We start from the raw sequence: 19843 nt of genomic DNA on the forward strand, positions 1-19843 counted from the left end.
ATCTCCCCCCCCAGCACTGCTTCCCCTCCCCCATGTCTCCCCTCCCAGTCCTGGAACTGCTTCTCCCCATGCTCAGGCATAGGGCATTGCCTGCAGCTAGTGCTTTGATCCTGAGCTCCAGGCAGCTGGCTCCCAGACAACTCCCCCAGCTCCCTGGAGCCCAGGCCTGACCCCTATGCCCCATGCCAGCCTGGGGTTGGCATCCAGGAGAGCCTGAAGCTCTCCTGGCTGCAGCAAGGGGACAAAGCAGGGCAGGGCAAGGGGGAAGGAGCAGCTCTAAACTGAACTGCTCCCAGTGGGAGCAAATTTGATCCTGACAGTCGCACATGTAGATGTGTGCCTAGGAGTGCCTTAATGAGCCTGAATTTTCTTCGCAGAAAATTCTGGTGCATTAATTGCAAGTGCAGATGCACCCAGTGTCATACAGCTCACTGTGTATTAGTTGCCCATTTGCCAAATAGGAGAAAGTCACCTTGGAACCTATAAAAATAAAACAAGAATCTAGGAAGTGCCCAAAATGTAATTTTTTAGGCAAAATTAGTAAATACAAAATACTTGTTCAGCACAGAATAATACATAGATGTTTTCTAGGTCAACCACAAGTTACTGGGAATCACTGCGTGAAATTGTTGTTCAACTTCAGTTCAGTGAGTTGTACACATTAACAGCACAGTTGCATTTGACCCAAAAACTACTTAAAGGGGCTAACAAGCAACTCACCCAGGCAAGAACTACAAGCTGGCTATAAAAAGCCAAATGTTTATTTAGGGATGTTTCTCTGCAGGAAATCAGTATGAAACTATTCAAAGGACAAAGATATAAATTAGAAGCATAACCATTAGAAAGACATGGAAGAGGGGAAAATGTAGTTTTCTAATACATATCCCAGGAAGAAGTATTAGCTACTTAAAAACTGGCGCAGAAACTTGAATATTTCTCCTTCATTGTAATGTACTTTCCTGCTTTGTAAACATTTTTATTGTTCCATAAGCAAATTTAGGAAGAGCATGGCTACTTCATTCTCCTTGATTCATTTGCATTCCCATTGCCCTTAACAATAGGATGAGCCCCTAAGAAGATAATCCAATGTGCAAAGAGATCAATTTGAGTTGGTATATTGACTTTCACAGAAATGGCATCAGGTCTTGAAGTCAGGCTCTACCTCTAAATTTTCCCACATTCGGGAATGTTAGCACAGACTTCTGGATGGTCTCATCTCTAAATCTGCTTTATGTAAAGTAAGATACACTAAATTACTTGCTCCTTTTTGTTTCTAATTTTAAACTAGCAAATACTATCATATCTACCTTCAAAAATGTTTTAAATAGAGAAGGGTTAATTATAAACATTACAGAGAACTGGTTCATTATAACCAGTTGGTCACACCCCTGGTGGTACAGAACACTGAATTCAGGTCTTATAAACATAAAGGACAATCTTCATAAAGGCTGTTGGACATCCACAGGCTCCAACATTTCCCCTGGCTTTCTAGCTCTCGGAAGTGGTGTTACTTAATGTAAATTCACAAGGCCTCCCCCAGTCCCAACCTAAACGGACCAGCATGTAAAAAATTGCTGATTACCGCTGTTTGCGCATGAGAGCGACTATAGGACCTAATCTGAATAATTCCGTTACCTAGAAATACCATCTGTAAAGGAAGTCTTGCAACTACATTCTGGGTTTGAAATATCAGTAGTAGCAGAGGGAAGACTTGTGTAAAACAGCACTGCCAATAACCAGTTTGAACTGCATGAAATATGGGACCAAGATTTTTCCACAACACTACAGACCACCAGTGCCTTATCCTAGCTATGTTCCTTTAGAAGGGGAAAAACCAAACCTGTAGTAACAGGAGTATGTTATCCAAGGAAAGCTCCGAGCTCACAATGACCCCAAGATTCCTGACAAAATATGCTGCCAACATTTCTGTCGCATCAAAGTCTAAATCAGAGAATCTCGCTCCTGCTTGCCATTACCTTATATCCATCAAATGCAACTTGGCAGCCTGACTGGCTGTATTAAAACAGACATTATTACAAAACATGCAAGACTGACTATCAGACAGATGGTAACAAGAGCATCTGCCAGGTCTGATTCCAGCACATAAAAATATCATCCTCTGAATAGTCGAAGGCCTTTTTCAATTGCTAACATAGCTATTAAAGAATTACAGTTGGAGGTCCAAAATAAGACCAGATTTTCAGGCCCAGGTTCAGTAAAACTCCACAGACAGCAGAAGAAGGTCACTGAACAATTTATCACTACCAAAATGAACAAGGAGTTTTGCCAGAATTAATTAATAAATCATTTTATTTTTGATTTATTAAATATAACCCATTCTAAGTCTGAAGCCTGTGTATATAAATTAAACAAAACGTGTTAAAGTGAGCTAACAATAATTATATTAACACCCATACTATAAAAATAACACCCCCTTCCGATTAGTTTTTTTGCTAACACAGTGAAGATCAAACTGTATTGTAAATTTCTCTCTCAAAACAGCAATTGAGGAAGAGGGGGGGGAGGGGGGTTCCCTGCACATTCTGGTATCTCTCAGTTCATTACAAATATAGCTGTAATAATAAACTCTACATCCTTAAACTATATTTGTCTCTCTCAACACACAGATATGCGGTCTCCATCCTACAGGATGAGCAAATTTAAAGAAGTAAATATAAAACATGTATTAAGCCAGTTGAGACGGGATCTGCATAATCAACATTTTCTTACATTAAAGCAGTATTCTGAATTTTAAAAAATGTTACAGTTGAGTGGGGTACTCTGAGTATGTCCTCAAAAAGCCTATTTCTATTCGTCTTTGTTCCCTGGATTAGCAACATACTGAAATGCTGTTTCATACATTTTTCTTTAACTATAAGAAGAATCCATTCAATAATTTTGTCTCATCCTGTGGCCAAAGCACTTTGATGCTTGTATATATCCACAGATACATACTTGCAAACAAAATGAAAGTGTGCCATTTCCTCCTCACTGGGTGCATCTACAGGAGACACTTTACCATGCAGTAGATGAACTGACTGCACAGGTTCTGGCAACAGGAGCCCCTGGCCCCAGGCAGCTGTGGCCAGAGCCTCCAGCTCTTCCTGGGTGCTGCGGGGGTGGCACAGGGCCAGAGGAGGCTGGGAGTAGGCTAGTGCCATTAGGAGCAAAGCTGCTTCCAAATGGCTGCATGTGTAGACACCTGCCCAGGGTGGGTTTACTGCGCAGTAAACCCATATAGCATTAATTGCATGTGTAGACATGCCTGCTGTAAAGTTAGGAGTTCCTAAGTTTTATACCTCTAAAATCCAATTATTTTTTTCTGGCCATATTCTAGCCCTCAGAAAAATTGACACCTACTAGTAAAGCAAACATTGATGTAATTTTTTTCTTCTAATTAATACTCCATTTTCAACTCTAACCATTTGTTCCAACAAGCTGCAACAAAAAAAGTCTGCTTTTTCAGCATTTCTAGTTAGCATCTGAAGTTGAAGTCTTTCAGAAAGACAGTTTTTGTGAATCGTCCATCCAAAATTGCAGACCCAAGTGGTCAGGGTAGTGAACACAGGGTATTCATTAGCATCTAAGGCAACATTCTGCTCTCACTTAAAATAATGTTAACTTGGAGTAAGTCTCTAACAGTCATTAGATTTTTACCAGATGTAACTGTAACTGAGAATATAATATAACCCTAGAACTCCTGAATACTTAAGCAAATTGAACCCAAACACTACAATTGCTAAGTTTTTGTATAAGTTAAAATGCTCGATTATTTTCTGTCTGAATTCTCAATTAAATTTAGCAGATCATGTCCAGAGCATAACATATTCCATGGAATCAGAAAACTTTTAAGAATTGGGAAGAAACTGAACTAATACAACTGTTAGAAAAGGAAGAAATTTGATGTTTGCCTGAATTAGACCAACAGAGATAGTTTTCAATTTACTATGAACAGTCAGGTCAACCAACTACCATAAAATAATGTGCGATTCAAGTCAGTAGCTGTTTATAGGTTGCAGCAGTCTGTTAAAACAGTTTAGAAATTCCACCCTTTCCACTAGCAGGTGCGAACACCTGATATGCTTCATGAGCATGCATAAAATGAAAAAAAGAGATTATTTTAATTTTTCTCTCAGAAAAGTTTATATTGGAAGAGAAATATATCAGGCATCTATTACCTACAAATAACAAATAAATAAATAAGCCTTGTTCAAAAGACATGCCATGAATAAACAGTTCCTTTTATTTAGCTATGCTAAAGCTAAAAGTTTGCTTAGGCAGAACATTCAAAACCAAGTCCAATAACCAAAAAAATAAAAAATCAAGAATTACCAACTCACATTAACATAACTGCTTTCCTAGAAATGTTTATTTTGTCCTTCCCTTTTTGCCAAAAAAGTCTTCCTCCTTAAAAATAATATTTTATGGGTACATGGTCCACTGCTTACAATATAGTAGTAGCATCTAAACACTCATCCCTGTACTATTTACGATGGACAGGCACATTTTAATGATATTATAGAAAATGCCAGAGTTAGTGCTACACAGAGGCTGTGATTCGAACTGCCTGTATTCTCATGCTCAATTTTGTCAGAAACTCCTCTTTTGATCTGACCTTTCTATGCTTAGCCTCTGTGTCATTTTTCCTCCTCATTTTCTGTGAGGCTTTTAAGCCAATTCTCTTCATTCTGTGGGCAAGAAAAGGCCATTTCAATGCAGATGGATTAGCAGACAGAATGCATTTTGAGGTACAGAGGAGTACTAGGGAAATGCAAATACACTTTACAGACACTTGTTTTTGATGCATATGCTGACATACATATCCATACAAGTAGTAGGAGATCTCCAACCATCAAAAAGTCCCACGGTCTATGGCTAATAGCAGCATTTTGAAATTTGTTATCCATGTGATAGACAATTAAAGCTTTCCAGGATTTTTTCTTTTTTGAATGGAAGTGAAGGACTCATTAGTACTTGACCTATGGTTCTTACTAACAAGCTTAGATCATCACTGAGCAGCACTAAAAGCAGTTCCATTGAATAAGAGTTTACTATAAAGAGATCCCCCCGCACACATTAAAATTAGGAAAATAATTTCTCCTCCTCTGGCATAAGACGAAGTGTAAGTAGTATCACACCCTAAGAAAAACAAGGTTCTTTGGGTGAATCTGATATCTAGAAAGATGTTTCTGACCAGACCAGAGGGCTTAATGGCAATGAAAAATAGAAATTAAAAAGAATTTAAAACTTGTTTCAAGTTAACCTTTTGAGCCATGCCTGTAATCAAATCTTCCCCTATAAAGTCAATGGTCATATTTGCATTCACTTCTGTGAGAATTCAGTCAAGCCTTTAATGCCTAGAAGCATGCCATATCCCAGTACTGATTTACTTCATTTCCATTACCAACAGTCCTAGCTCTGTCAACTCAAACCACTCATTCATCCTATTTCTAATCCCATCATTTTAAAACCATCCGCACTGTACCTTTTCTGTATATCACCAGCTATGCATTACTTGTTCTTGTGCACAACAATCTTATAACCTTGGTTTGTGTAATCCATGTACAATCCTCAACACCAGAATCCAAAAACTCCACCCTCCAGATTCTGATTTTAAATATATTGCTTTTCTGAATTAATACTAATCAAAATAAGCAATTAGATAAAACAGATTATCATGAAATTGTAGATGACTGCATCTGACATAGGTGTGCCTCTAGCAATGCTTATTTTCAACATCCTCTGTCAATAGTTGGAAAAAAACATAAATTACTTTTTCGCTGTAGAACAGAATCACTACATTGGCTTTAAGATGTTATTTTAAGCGCAAGAGCTGCTGACAATGTTTCATCAGGAGACATTATGTTTGAAATGTTCTCTCTGCTGCAAGGGATATGAAAATATTTTCCACAGAATCTGCTCTTAGTCTCTTTAGCTTCATCCAATCTCATTTTCACAGCATAAATTCCTTAAATCCACTTAAACATTCAGACATGCTAAACAAAATATCTGGTTCAAAAGGACAAGAGCTAAATCTTCTGAACTTTGTTGTTTTAACACACACGCACGCATGCATACGTGTACATATTTTTGGATTATTTTAACTACAGATATTGTATGTTTGGTGCGTGGAAGGGAAGGCAAAATGCCCTTACTGAAAATGAGTTAAATAGTGGCATTCATTTCATTGTTTCGCTTAACTCTTCACTTAACAACAGCAAAGATGGGCTTTACAACACCTAATGGATTAAATCTCATATCAACTATCTCTGAAGTAGACACCCCAGGGGGTTAAGTAATTGCGCAACCTCTCATCTCCCCAGGATTCTTTCTATAAAAGGCTAAAATGGGCAAAACTCCATTTGGTACTGCATGTGCAGAATTATGTTAAGGTTATCTGACCATTGGAGCTGCCTCTAAAGTTATTAGATTACCCACATAATCAGACCATCTCACACGATTTTTATCACTATTATATTTTTTATTATTATATTTTAACTGATTTTATTTAGCCACGTTTTTCATATTTAATCCACATTTTTCCCCTTAACATGCCTATTTGTTGAGAAAATGGATAACAATATCACATCCACTCTTTCAAATTAGGTTTTAAGACCCATCTGGCAAAATAGCCACTTTCAGGATAATACTGTTAGGCTGACATGATGTAGTTTTTAAATTACTTATTTACTCTAAATCTAAATCCCAAATATATGAAAATATTTATATTCAATCAGTCTGTTTTGCTGGACAAGTCTAAAACCAACAAATCCTGTTCCCATTTAAGTCAATGGCAAAATTCCCATTTCAATGGATCAAAAAATGTGACCAATGGATGCTTAAAATTGGGATTTAAAAAACTGGGAACGTAAGAGAACAGCTCTTCCAGATGAAGGATCTGTGTAGGGATAGTTCCTTTGTTGCCCCAAAGGTCTGACAGAAAAGCCCATTATTATTATAGTCATTTTTGTAGAGCTCAAGACTGCACAATTTAATCTTAAAGCAAAGGTAAGTAGGTTTTACTTGATTTCAAATTGTGAAAGCTAAAGCTAAAGCAAAGAAACAGACTAACAAATACATTTATCATGATTTATAATTTCGTTTAAGTAAAATTTGCTACTCATTTCCCAAACCCAAATGAAGTACAGACTATTTAGGGAGGATTCAAGTTCTAGAATAGACAGCATCTATTTTGTCATGCGCTCTAGGTTTACCTGAATGGCAATAAAGAATGGAAAGGTTAAAGGTTTTGTAATTAAAACTGACAAACAATGGAACACTACCTGAATGAAAATAAAAGGAACACCATCTGGAAATTATAATATTTCTCAGTGCATTAACAATGTTTGAAAGCTACATAAATAAAATTCAATGCCACTTGAGTAATGTTAGTGGAAACCTGGAAACGCTAAAAATACTGTCAATGAATACAGTGAAACTGGTGATTCTTCTAAAATGTCAAATATAGAGACATATGAGATATCTGCATTTAAATAATCTATGAACCACTCTGTGCTGATCTGATGGTATTTGCTGTGTGCCTTCTTTTAATCGCAATTGTCTGAATACCTGGGTAATGTCATGTATTCTGGAAACACTGCAAACCCTATTCAGAACAGTATGGTTTTATTCTAGAGACAAAGTTTATTATTGTTGCAAAGAACAAGAAATATATATCTCACTATCCCCTAATCACACTTTCCTTCATGTAGATGTTAGCTTGAACAAATTGACATGAGCCCTATACCTATAACTAGAAGGAACTAAGTTATCACCACATTAATATCTCCAGGAAAGCCACTCTGCTCAACACACTCTTCGGTTACTAAGCCTTTAGCTCTGTATTTCAGTAAAGACAATGGTAATAGGCAGTGTCTGGTGAACGGCTAAAGGTTCACATATCCAATTCTAGACATAGTCAAGATTTAGAAGGTTCTGTGAATTTACCTCAATTTGAATCTCTTTGGTCAAATATCTTATCTGAAATCTCAAAGAAACAATCTCTCCTTCATTTTCTCCATTTAGTCAAACTAGAAATATTGTACCATGAGAATATATTTTCCTTAATTGTCAACAAAATTGTAAAACACAGAAATGTAAATTTGGAGCTGCGGAAAAAATATTTCATGAAATGACATGCAGCTCCAATGAGTCTCACATTTTGTGGCACACTGAACACTTACGTTAGATTCCCAGGAAATTTGGTGAAGTTGGCGAATGTTTCCAATGACCCTGAGCCAATGCATAGAGAAATCCAGTGAAACTTGTAGGCTTATTGACAAAAACATAAGGCCCTATCTTTGTCCCCTTTACATCAATGGGACTTTCATCCATTAGTAATGGCCTCGTTACACAGCAATTTTGGGTGGCACCTGGAGCTCTTAACACCTGGATTGTCCATACATTGGGTGTTTGTCCATGTACCTTTTAGTTCTTGGACATGCTAGAGATCCACCACTTCAGAGCAGACTCGATTAATCGAGTCTGCTCTGCACAGGAGCTGACACGCACCGTGCTGTGCCACTTGCAATTGCATAGGTGCCGAAATGAGCATCAGAGCAGAGAAAATGGTGGTGGTGAGCTTTTAAACTAAAGCACCTCCAAAGTATTTTAGTTCAAAAGTGTACTGTCACCATTTTCTTTGCGCTGATGTGCATTTCACCGCTTATACAACTTCAAGCATTGCAGCACCAGGCACTTGCATGTGTAAAAATGCCCATTAACTAGTTTTAAGCACTCATTAGACAGCTCGAAGTTGCACCACTCTAGGGTGGGATTCTCTCTGATCCCTGCTACCCAGCTCATGTTACACTAAGGTGTAGATATTGGGCTACATCTTAGTGTAAACACTCCACCTGTCCCCTGATGGCCCAGATCAGGCCCGCTGCCCCTCCCCTTGCCCTCCCCAGGACCCCATACCCCATTCACTGCCCCCCCGCCTCCTCCTGCTTACTTGTGGCTGTCCCAACTGCGTTCCTAAGGGAGCACCCAGGGAAGGGTTAACCTGCCTGCCTGGCTGCTGGTCTCTGGATGGGCTGAGCCCTGAGAAGAGCAGTAGCCCCACAGTGGCAGCTGGGCAGGCAGGTTAACCCTTCTCTTCAAGCTCCCCTGAGACAGACAGCACAGACGGCTAGAAGCAGGTTGGGGAAGAGGGTGACTGGGGGAAGCCTGAGGGACAAGGGGGGAAGAAGGTGCGGGGAGGGGGGGATTCTTACTGCAAGCCAGAAGAGGCTGGAGGACTGAAAGGTGTGACTGCTCCAAACTCAAGCTAGCACTCTAACACTGATCAGCATTTGTGCAGTTTACAAAGTAAGGCATAACAACGCCTTAAGCTGCCCTGCTTACTCCAGTGGGATTGTACTTATATTAGCACACTAGCATGAGCAAATATAGCAGAACTGGAACCCAAAGCACTTAAATGTAAGCAATTAAGCAAAGCAATTCAGCAAAGCACTTAAGTGTATAAAGTTACACCTATTAAGTATTTTAAGATAGACTTAAGAAAATGCATAAGTACTTTTAATTAGATAAATATGTGAAAACTCTGGCACGTTCAAGTGCCAGATTTGTTTTTCTCCTCTTAAATATATCAGGTCTTATTTGGATTTCAAACAGCCCAGAGTTTCAGAGATAGTGAGATTAAGGGTTATAGTTCATTATTCAAGCCTGCTGAAATGCTTAGAGCTGGCCGTAGGAAATTTGTTATTCACAGCCCACTAAGAAATGTGTGCCCTCAGCTGGTCCTCCCCCTTTTTCACTTCACAATCAATGGTCGATAAACAGTTCTTCAGCTGCGGTGTTATATTCTTCTAGATGCTGCTTTTGCCACTGTAGCTTGATCTTGTTTAAAAGATGATCTGTTTGATGATGATAAACTGACAGCAGTCATGAAAGCAGCAAGTTTGTAATGCCTAGTGGACTAAGCAGAGATGTTTGATGGCCTGGTGGATGGAATCAGAGCCTCAGGAAACTTCAATATATGGGAAATTAATTTGGTGAATTTAGCAATCTAAAATCTATACCATCAACTTTAAAATGAACCATATGTGACAGTTAAAAAATACAACCAGGGTGCTGGCACAAACAAAACAGTGGGAGCTTTAGGGCTGAGAAAAAGCATGGGAAACAGAAAGCTTGCTGCTTTCCCATGGATGCTAACAGTCCCAAGTATTTTTAAGCAAAATGTTACTATTTTTCTGCTCTGCCTATTCCAAAAATGGCCATGTGGCCCAGCACATTTCACTAGTATTAAAGGTATTTTTCTTAGCCATTTTCAGATGCTGACATCTGAAAGAAAAAATATCTTTCATTTCACTGTTTGATGCATTTCTGATGTAATGATTTTCACTGGCTTGCCTAGCACGCTTTCACTTATTCGATGTCCAATTCCCACATTTTCTTCTAAACAGACCTTAGCATTGGAAGGTACCATTCTCTTACATACAGCTCACCAGAAAATCATGGATTGGGAAAGCAGCCAGAGACAGAATCACTAAGTATATATTTGTTGTAGAAGTTATACATCCTATAGTTTTTTTTCCTGTATTGCTCAGAAGACTTACATTTTTAGTCAGATTATGAAATGTAATTAAATAAATTACAATATGCAATCTGCAGCCATACAAAGTACTCCTGACTGCAGACAGATGTCTGTAAAAGGAGTCTAATACTTTAGCACCCCTTGACAGCAACTAGCCAGTCAAAAAAGTAAGAGTAATGGAAAAGTAGAAAAAACAAAGATAGTCAATGTGGATAATAAATGTTTCCTTTTTCACTGATAGTTAAGCAGGGGCTGAGGAGCTAAATGGAAAGTGGCAGTGCTCAGAGAATTGGCAAGTCAAATGAAATACTGTAACATGAAGCTTCTGATGCACCTGGAGTGATGAGAGAGCGTAAAGGAAAATGAGAATGAAGAAACCGGCATATGGATCTCCGTTATTATTTGTTTATGGCAGCACTCAGGGCAGACTCATGATCTAAAAACTGACAGGTGAGGAGAGTTTGGGGTAAAGGGACTAATACATTGCGATATATAAATATATGACAAGTAGGTTCACTCTCAGCTACCTGGAAAAAAAAAAGCAGGTCTTTAAGTGGCACTTCACCCATGGATAACTATATGTGAGGTCATACCATGAGTAGAGAAGCTCACTGGGTGAACAAGGCAAAAATATATTGGCAGAAAGTTCTTCACCAACACAAATGCAGGGCACTGTTGTGCTCTGACAATAGATCTCCTCTTGAATTCATTTAATCCACATTATTTTTTAAAGCAATTTCATTTACCATCCAAATGATCCTGTATTCTGAGTACAGCATTCCAGCACCTCCCATTCTTGATGTACTTTAAGCATTTACTACCTGTGATCAAGGACCTTTCCAACTTAAGATTTTAAGTCTGCAATTTGACTGAATCCATTCCACATTTCTAAGAGGGCACAAGGCTGGGGCAAAGGCTGAGGCAAACCTCCAGCCAATGCATATAACATGCTTTACTGATAATGAAATATAACTTACCCAGGTAGTTGTTGCTCTTTGACATCTCAGTGATGTTGATTTTAGTAGCACCTTCAGGAATTTCTACTATTTTGTGGTAGCCGAGATTTGTTAGAGTATGCTTGAAAACTCCAGACACAACCTTGCAAGCTGTGTTATCCCCTCCACATATTCCACATTTGTCCACCACTTTGTCTGAGCCCAGATAGTCATCACAGCCAATGCTCTGAAAAAATTAAAGAGGTAACTTTTTTCAGACCTTACAAATATTGCCTCATGAATTGCTTCAGAGAATGAATCAATATAGAACTGTCTCATATGACTTTCACAGACCAAAAGACTTAAGCAATTCAATTTAAGACCTTTCTGTAGTCCAAGGGTGGCTGCTCTGTGACACGTGTTCCACAAATGGCACGAGCAGCCTCTGTCTGACATGTGGCTAGAGGAGAAGGTCAGGAAGACAAGGCTGATAGCAGAAAAGGAGAACAGCAGATCAGCCAAAGAGAATAGGTCAGGAAGGGAAAAGCAGAGCAGCAGATCAGACAGAGGAAAGAGATGAGAGCGGCACTCAGACAGGGTGGGGAGCTAATTCGTGGCACTACTGGTATAAAGGTTGCTCCCCACTATTGTAGGGAAATGTAGGGAGTCCAGATTCTTATCCCATTACCTGGATTAGTTATTGCAACCCCTTCACTCCTAGGGGATCTTTGCTTGCATGCATCTCCCAGCACTGTCCCCTCTCCTTTTTTTTCTTCCCCCCACCTTACTCTCCCTCCATCCTTCCCATCTTCTGCATTCAAATCACTCACTCGACTTTATACATGGCTCTGTTCTGTACTTTCACAACATCTGGTCAAGTGAGCCAGAGTTTAAAAAAGCTTATGTTCTCTATATATCTTTTTAAAATTATTCTATAATTTATAACATCTATCCTGCCTTGATAGATATGATACATTATGAATAAATATTACAGTGAAACAGATTCCCACCAGCCTTTTCATTGGAGTATCAGTTTAATTTCGACAAGGGCACTCTTCCACTCTATTAAATAGAATGTGCAATACCACCTGCAAAAGCTGGTTAATGCCTGTTCAATAAAGTCTTTTCTGCAAAAGAGCAGCTAAATATAAAGGATAAGGAAGCCCTTTCTTTTCTGATACCAGTAACCCATAACAAAGAGCACTGTCAGGAGCACTGGCATCATTATATTTCTTTCTGATGCCAAAAACTAATGTTTGTCCCTTGCTGTGAAAACTGTTCTAAACCACAGGGCAAGTTCTCCTTGGTTCCAATAAAAATATTTAATACTGAACATTTTTTAATGATTATCCAAAGAACACAAATAAAACCATCTAACTCAGTGCTGCTGGCATCATGGGAGGTTTGATGCCTATTTGTCATCATCATGAGGAAGAAGGTGAAAGAAGGTCCCAAGCCCATGTGTGCAGTGCAGAAATAACCTAAAAAGCTATTGCACCAATCAATTCTAACCTGAACAAATTATCGTGTCATTCTAATGAGAGTGTGTTACTGGAAATATTTGCTTTAACATCTTTTATTTTCATTGCAAAGTGTGCTGCTTTAGGAGATCATATATGGATTTCATATCTGTCATTTACTGAAAATTTATTTTATTTGCTAATAACATAATGCCTGTGGATAAACAGGATTTACCACTAAGTGCTACTACATCAAATCACACAATGAAATTTCAGACATGCCTACAGCAAACTAAAGAATGATGTGTTCTAAATTTAAGACTCCTTCGCCATTTCTACAGATAACTGATTGAAAGCTGGAATTTTCTCTATTTAGGGCATTTTGTTGAGAGACTTTATTCTTTTCCCACTAGAAAGTCATCTGAAAAGAAATGTGGGGATTAACATCCTTTTATGTTATCCTGTGATATTCACAGAGTGTTCCAACAGTGTGTGTCAGCTTATAAAGGCATTCCCTTGAAGTATGATTGAATATACAATGCATGCTGTTTGCATAAAAGTTTAGTGGTCTTCAGCAGTAGTATTTTTCTTATAAGAATTAGTATGGTTTTCTTCATTCTAGCAAGCAAAACAGCCCGTGTTCTCCTCCAGCCACCAAACAAATCTGAAACAGTATTACTGCTGGGTACTATAAAATATGAGCAGCATTTCCAGCATCAATAAGAGCACAAAAATCAGCCTGAATTTGGTTGTTTTGGTACAGAAACAAGTATCCAAGTCACTTGGGTGCATCTACATGTTCATTTTAGTTGACTAATTAGCTCCACTGTAAAGCATCACAGTCTACATGTGTGCTGGTATTAGGGTGCAGTAAATTAACTTAGGAACAGTATTATTGTATGGCAGAGTAATTTACTTCACTGTAGGACACTAAATCCTATGGTGGACAGGGCACAGTAAATTAATTAATCAGGGATAGTCAGCATAGTAAATGAATTAGTTGGGGACAGTACTATCTTATAGGAGTAAGTTACTCCAACAAAATGCACATGTACACAGTGATAGGGACTGGCTGGAGCACAAGGGTGCTAAAGTGCAACTCCTGCAGCCTAACATTGCACTTTAGCTGTTTGTGCCCCAGCCAGCCCCTCCGCTGTCCAATGCTGCCACCCGGAGCCCAGAGCTGACACCCCCAGACCACTCACCAGCCCAGGGCTGTTCTGCCCTGGCCCAAAGTGCTGAAGTCCTGGGCACACATATAGATGCTGAGCCCAGCAGCATTTTCACCAGTGTGACCTGTACCAGAGTTTATCACGTCACATTAATTGCACGTGTAGATGCACCCACTTTGTATTTGTTTGTTGCTACAATACCAATAGGAAAAATCAAACATAGTACTATTCTCCATAGCTTCACTGGGGCCAATATGTTTCAAACAGTGTGTTAAAAGGAATCTAAGCATACTTTTGTCAGAAAATATAGCAGTAAAAATTGTTTACTGCTATTTTTTAATTGCAGGATGCACAGGGAAAATTTTAAAAATGCATTATTGAAAATAATGATAATCTAAAAATGAAAATGCATAATGAAGTAGGTTTTATCATCATGTGCTTGGTACAGCTGTAGTGCCCATACGGAAATGAATTAGAAAGGTTAAAGCCAATGAATTCTGATAAACTTTTTGGTGGACAGCATACAGTAACAGTAATTTGTATGTAAAATAAAATTTAAAGAGTATTTTAGAAATGCTTAGAGACTTACATTTTTTTATTGGCACTAGTACTCGTATTACTCTGCTTGTGAATGCAGGTGCTTTTGTACATGAGTAATGCACAAAGCTCAGGAGGAAAAGACAAATTATAGCTAATGCATTTTGGAAAACCTCTGAAATTACTTATTATAATTCAGCCATGCATATAAAAGTATTGTATGATCTAATATTCTCATACATGGCATAAATAACAGTATAGCAAGGTTTGTGTCCCACTGGGTAAATGGGAATCTCCCCTTTCTAACAGTATAAAATATCTATTTTTCGCATTGATGGGTCATGAGATATTAGATGTGACACTTGTGATTCGTCCAGGACTAAAAATATAATCTATCCTGGGCCTTCGGCCAGAGTAATTTGGGGGGAGAAAAGGAAACATCTTGCTGCCAATTTGATTTCTGGTTTCTTATTTTAAAGGCAGCTGTTTGAAGCCACTCTGGGATTTGGAATGGTAGCAGTGGTTCTGGTGGAGCTAAGCCGGTTAGAAGAGTGCAGGCGGAACAACAGTCCATGATAAATGCAAAAGTATTAAATGGCTTGTTGTACTACACAAGAATGAATATTAACACCTTCAAAAATATGCTTAAGGTTTTTGCTAAATTAATGTCTAAAGGTCTCTGCATAAGCACCCATGCACATGTGTAAGAAAAAAAGCAAGACAGGGAGTTTAAAAACACTGCACAAACTCAGTGCCTCTTGCTTTCTAAATTTCTGATTGTGGGTCTCAGTGGTACAAAGTTGATGGGAGTAGTCAGTGGCATAAATTGCAGAAGCTACCTGCATTGGCTATTCTGCAGGGTGACCTAAAGACAAAGTCTGAAAGACTGGTTGGGGCAAGCAATGAAACAACTAATTCAAATGTATGGTAGCAAATGTTCTTTTGCTGCTTATTACACAGTGAAAGCACCCATTAGGGCTGTGCGACGCTTCAGTCACTGATTCAAATTGGTGGAGATTTGGCGTCCAAATCCAAATCAAATCAGGAGACCCTTTAATCTCTCTGAATTGAATTGGAACCCTCAAGAGATTCAATTTGGACATAGACACAACTTTAAAAGTTTTTTCTACATACCTCAAGGTATGAGGTGGCTCATGAATGCTGAGATGGTGGGGCAGATGTGTACACAGGAGTGTAGGGGGGTCCACAGTGCACTCAGTGGTGGACCTGGAAGTGGACCAAAAGCACCTGCAGTTCACTACCAGGTCTACCACAGAGCACACAGGGGACCCTCCCCACACCCCCTGGCTTGTAAACTGGTGCCTCCGTGGTCTGGGGGGGGGCACCAGGGGTCCCCCTGCATCTGATCACTGAGCCAGAGGAGCGACAAGGGGGAAAGTCCACCACACATTCCGCAATGGTCCCAGAAGTGGACTGTTACTACTTCTGGTCCACTTCTGGGTCCACCACTGAGCATGCGCAGGCACCCCCCCCACCTCGTCCGCCCTCCTGTGGTATACTCCATCTGCCCAAGCACTGCAGCATTCCCAAGCTGCACCTGGTACATCAAGGTATGTAGAAAAAACAGTTAAAGCTGCGTCTGTGGCCGAATCACTAATTCTCCGAATCAGCATAGAATCTTCAGCTTCGGATTCAGCCAAATCGAATCGGGACAGTGATCTGAATCAATGAATCAAATCATTGTCACCCAATTCACGCCAAATCCAAATCCAAATCCAAATCTAATACGGCCCATTTCGCATACCCCTAGTGGCCATCCTGAGCTATAAAGATATAAACTTTTCTAACACTTTGTTTTAAAATTACGATTACAAAAACTTAAGACATATAATTTTGCTGTGTCATTTGCCATTAAAGAAACCCAAATATCTCTAAATATCCGTATCACCATGTTAGTACATTGCTTCTCAGCAGGCCTAACACAGGGCCTGTGTGGAACACTGTTAACACAGCTATACTTCAGCTAGCCTGGGTATTTCTGGATTGCACAGCTTTTGCTGTGTAGACCAAAAGTCTCCTCACATTTTTCTAGCAGTTTACGAGGGGCTTTGTAGTTAGTGTAAACTGCACTGATCTCTATTTTAATGGCCATTTACACATTGCATAACAAAAAATTCAGGATCATTTCTGATAATTTAACAGATACTTGAGCTGTCTGCCATTTCCAAAAAGAAAAGTCAATCTTTGAGTCAAATTTCACACCACATTCCATTCATAATTTAAATATCCCTTTAACCAGTTTAGGATCATAAACAGCAGAGTAGTGAGCAGATACAAAGAAAAGTGAGCCTTGCCTGTGCTATAAGCATTTTACCTTTATTTAACAAACTTGGTTAAACATAGGCATGGTCTTTGCTGCAGTTCTTGTGCTCAAATGGAAAGGGATAGTGAACCTCTGCCACTTTAAATAATTTTTCTTATATTATGCTTTTGTTCAAAAGAATTATTTTTGTCTCTATTTTAATTGCATTACAAGCCAGACATTTTTAGTATTTTCCAATAATTTTTGCAATATGTTTCAAAAAACTTTATAAGTTACAGGTTAGGACTAAAGACAGTATTCAAGAATTATACCAAATCCTGTGCCAAAATTAATTTAAATGAAATCCCCTGAGAGAAACAAGGGGCAATCTGGATGAAATATTCAGTGGTGGACTTCACAGGGATTTAGGGGATGTATATATAAGGGAATGGGGTTTGTGCCAGGCATTTAAAGAGATGAAGTGCTGATTCTTGAAATGGAAAGCAGATGTTCCTATTTCAGTGTTAAATGAATGTACTAAATAACTACACCTTGCATTGGTACAGCGGTATAAATAATACAAAGTGACAACAGTTTGCCTTCACTGCTCTAGCTGTATAAGATTATGAATGATGAAAGGAACTATTATAACTTATAATGTGTTAAATACACTTTTCAATTACCAATATTTTAGTTAGATGATTAGTTGAATAGCTGTAATACACAACTAATTTGGAGGTCGTACATCCCAGTGGTTAGCAGTCTGTAGAACAAGGCAGGTTGTTGCAAGTTATACTTGGATGGAATTGAAAAAATTCTGAGTCTCTGCCAAAAGGTCCAAATGCTGACTATCAGCATACCATCATAAGTAATTCAGCCAGCAAAGAAGAGGTCAATGTCATACCAAGGGGAGTTACCTTGGCAATGTACGTGGGGGGTGTCACTTTGTTTTAATGTACATGACAACTGACTTATCCTTACACCAACTATTGCTGTAGTTTGGCTGGTAAGGCTGATGGATATAAGGTAAACAAACGAGTCTGAAAAAAAAATGCAGCACTTAAAACTCGGTTGTAATATTGAATGATGATTCCGGCGCATACAGAAAACAGCAAGTGTTTTAGTACAGCCAAATGTAAGGTCTTGAAAGTCACACAAGACAGCAGGCTGTACTTTGGAAAGCAATAACTCTGAAAGGGACTTAGGAGTTCTGACAGATAAGATGAGTTCTCCGTGCAATGTACCAGCTAAGAGACATATTGCATAATCCTTGGAGATATCAAATAAAAGAAGTGAGGAGCATTAACCTAATTAACCTAGGGATGTGGATTCTCTGTCACTTAACATCTCTAAATCAAGACAGAATGGCTTTTTCAAAGAGGTGACGGGAATGCCCAGATGGGTGTGCACATGCAACTGATTTGAGTTGCTGCAAGCCACATGCAGTGCATGTGCAACTGTTTGCCGCACTGCAAATTCAGCACAGCACCAAAGTTTAACATTAGAACATCCCAGTGTCAAAAAAACTGCCACAAGAAAAAGCAGTGCAACTGGTACGAAGGCTCACAGCTCGCAGGCACAGAGGCCAGGACTTCAGGGAGACAGCATATCAAGATCCAGCAGTTGGAGCATGAAACTAGACCAGTCCAGCCCAGAAATAAGATAGCGAGGAGAATTAAGCTAATTAAGCTAGGTATGTAGTTGATTCTCTGTCACTTAGCATCTCTAAATCAAGACAGAATGGCTTTTTCAAAGACATTCTCTAAAGCAGCCAGGTGCAGAATTGAAGCAATAATTACCTAGTGAAAACCTATGGCTTATGGTAGGTATGTTGATCAAAATGGGCCCGTCCAGCCTTACTAACTGATGAATAGCCTAAAAAAACCCTAAAAATAGCAATAATACAGGTCTGCAAGAGACTTCTCTGAATAAATTTTACCTCAAACAAATGACCCAAGTAATAAGTGCAGCAGGACTTGTGGTAATGTATAATGTAAATACACATGCTGGGATTCTTTTGGCATTTTTTCAAAATTCATATTTAGCTTCTCATTAAAGCAGTTTGGACAAACAGGTTCTAATTAGATGGTTATTATTTAAATATCAATGAGATTATTAAATATGATATCATTAAATAGCTCAGACTTTACTTAATGAGAATCTGGCTGTTTTTCACCCATGCTTTAAATCTTATACACATGGCATTTTGCATAAAAAGCACACTGCTAATCAAGCCAAGACAGAGGGGAAAAAAGTAAAAGACTGACCGGGGTTGAAATCATCATTTCGAATGCTTGCCATTAAATTATGCAGAAGAAATAAACAAGAAGAAAATGACCTGCAAGTATGTAACTGTTTTAAGGTTACATGCTACGTAATTCAGATAAACATGGTCTTTTTCACTGCTAACATTGACTATATTTTTTGCTGTCTCTTGGGTCTTTGAAGGGCAGATCTATGCCAGTTGGAGTACTTGCTTCCACTCTGTAAGATACCTCATGCTTACTGTCTTGTGGCATTGCTTGGCCCACTGAACTGGAGGCTGGAGTTTGTCTTGAACTGTTTTTCCCAGGACATGTTATTTTTATTGCTGTTTTTTTGCAACTGTTATTTTTTTTATTTGTAACAATGCTTCACAAGGCAAGCTCCATCTTCAAGACAGTCCCAGGTAAGTGGCTTATATGTAAGCCACAAATATAAGAAGAATCACGGTGACCATTAGTAAACTGGGAAACCAATAAACTTATGTTACAGAAACCTTAGATACACACTGATGTGTCCTTGTCTACCTGATGTAGTCATTAAACTGCAATATTTTGAAAATAATATTTACAAGTCATTTTCAAATACATTATGGACTATCTAAAATCTATTTTTCTAAGCAAAATAACTAACTTGTAACACAAACTGCAAATGGAATAGCAATGACATGTGTT

At 38.7% G+C, this 19843-nt stretch overlaps 1 protein-coding gene across 2 annotated transcripts in view; it reads right to left on the reverse strand.

The window, feature by feature from the left end:
• Positions 1-19843, reverse strand: part of THSD4 (thrombospondin type 1 domain containing 4) — an 853555-nt gene that overhangs the window by 211843 nt on the left and 621869 nt on the right. For both annotated transcript variants that reach the window (XM_019504324.1, XM_019504325.1), the window contains one exon: positions 11518-11722. In XM_019504324.1, coding sequence (XP_019359869.1) covers positions 11518-11722 — 205 coding nt within the window. The remainder of the gene's footprint in view (positions 1-11517; positions 11723-19843) is intronic.

Source organism: Gavialis gangeticus, unplaced genomic scaffold (assembly GCF_001723915.1).
Source record: "Gavialis gangeticus isolate Ggan-Ray unplaced genomic scaffold, GavGan_comp1, whole genome shotgun sequence".
In the NCBI taxonomy this organism is placed as follows: Eukaryota; Metazoa; Chordata; order Crocodylia; family Gavialidae; genus Gavialis; species Gavialis gangeticus.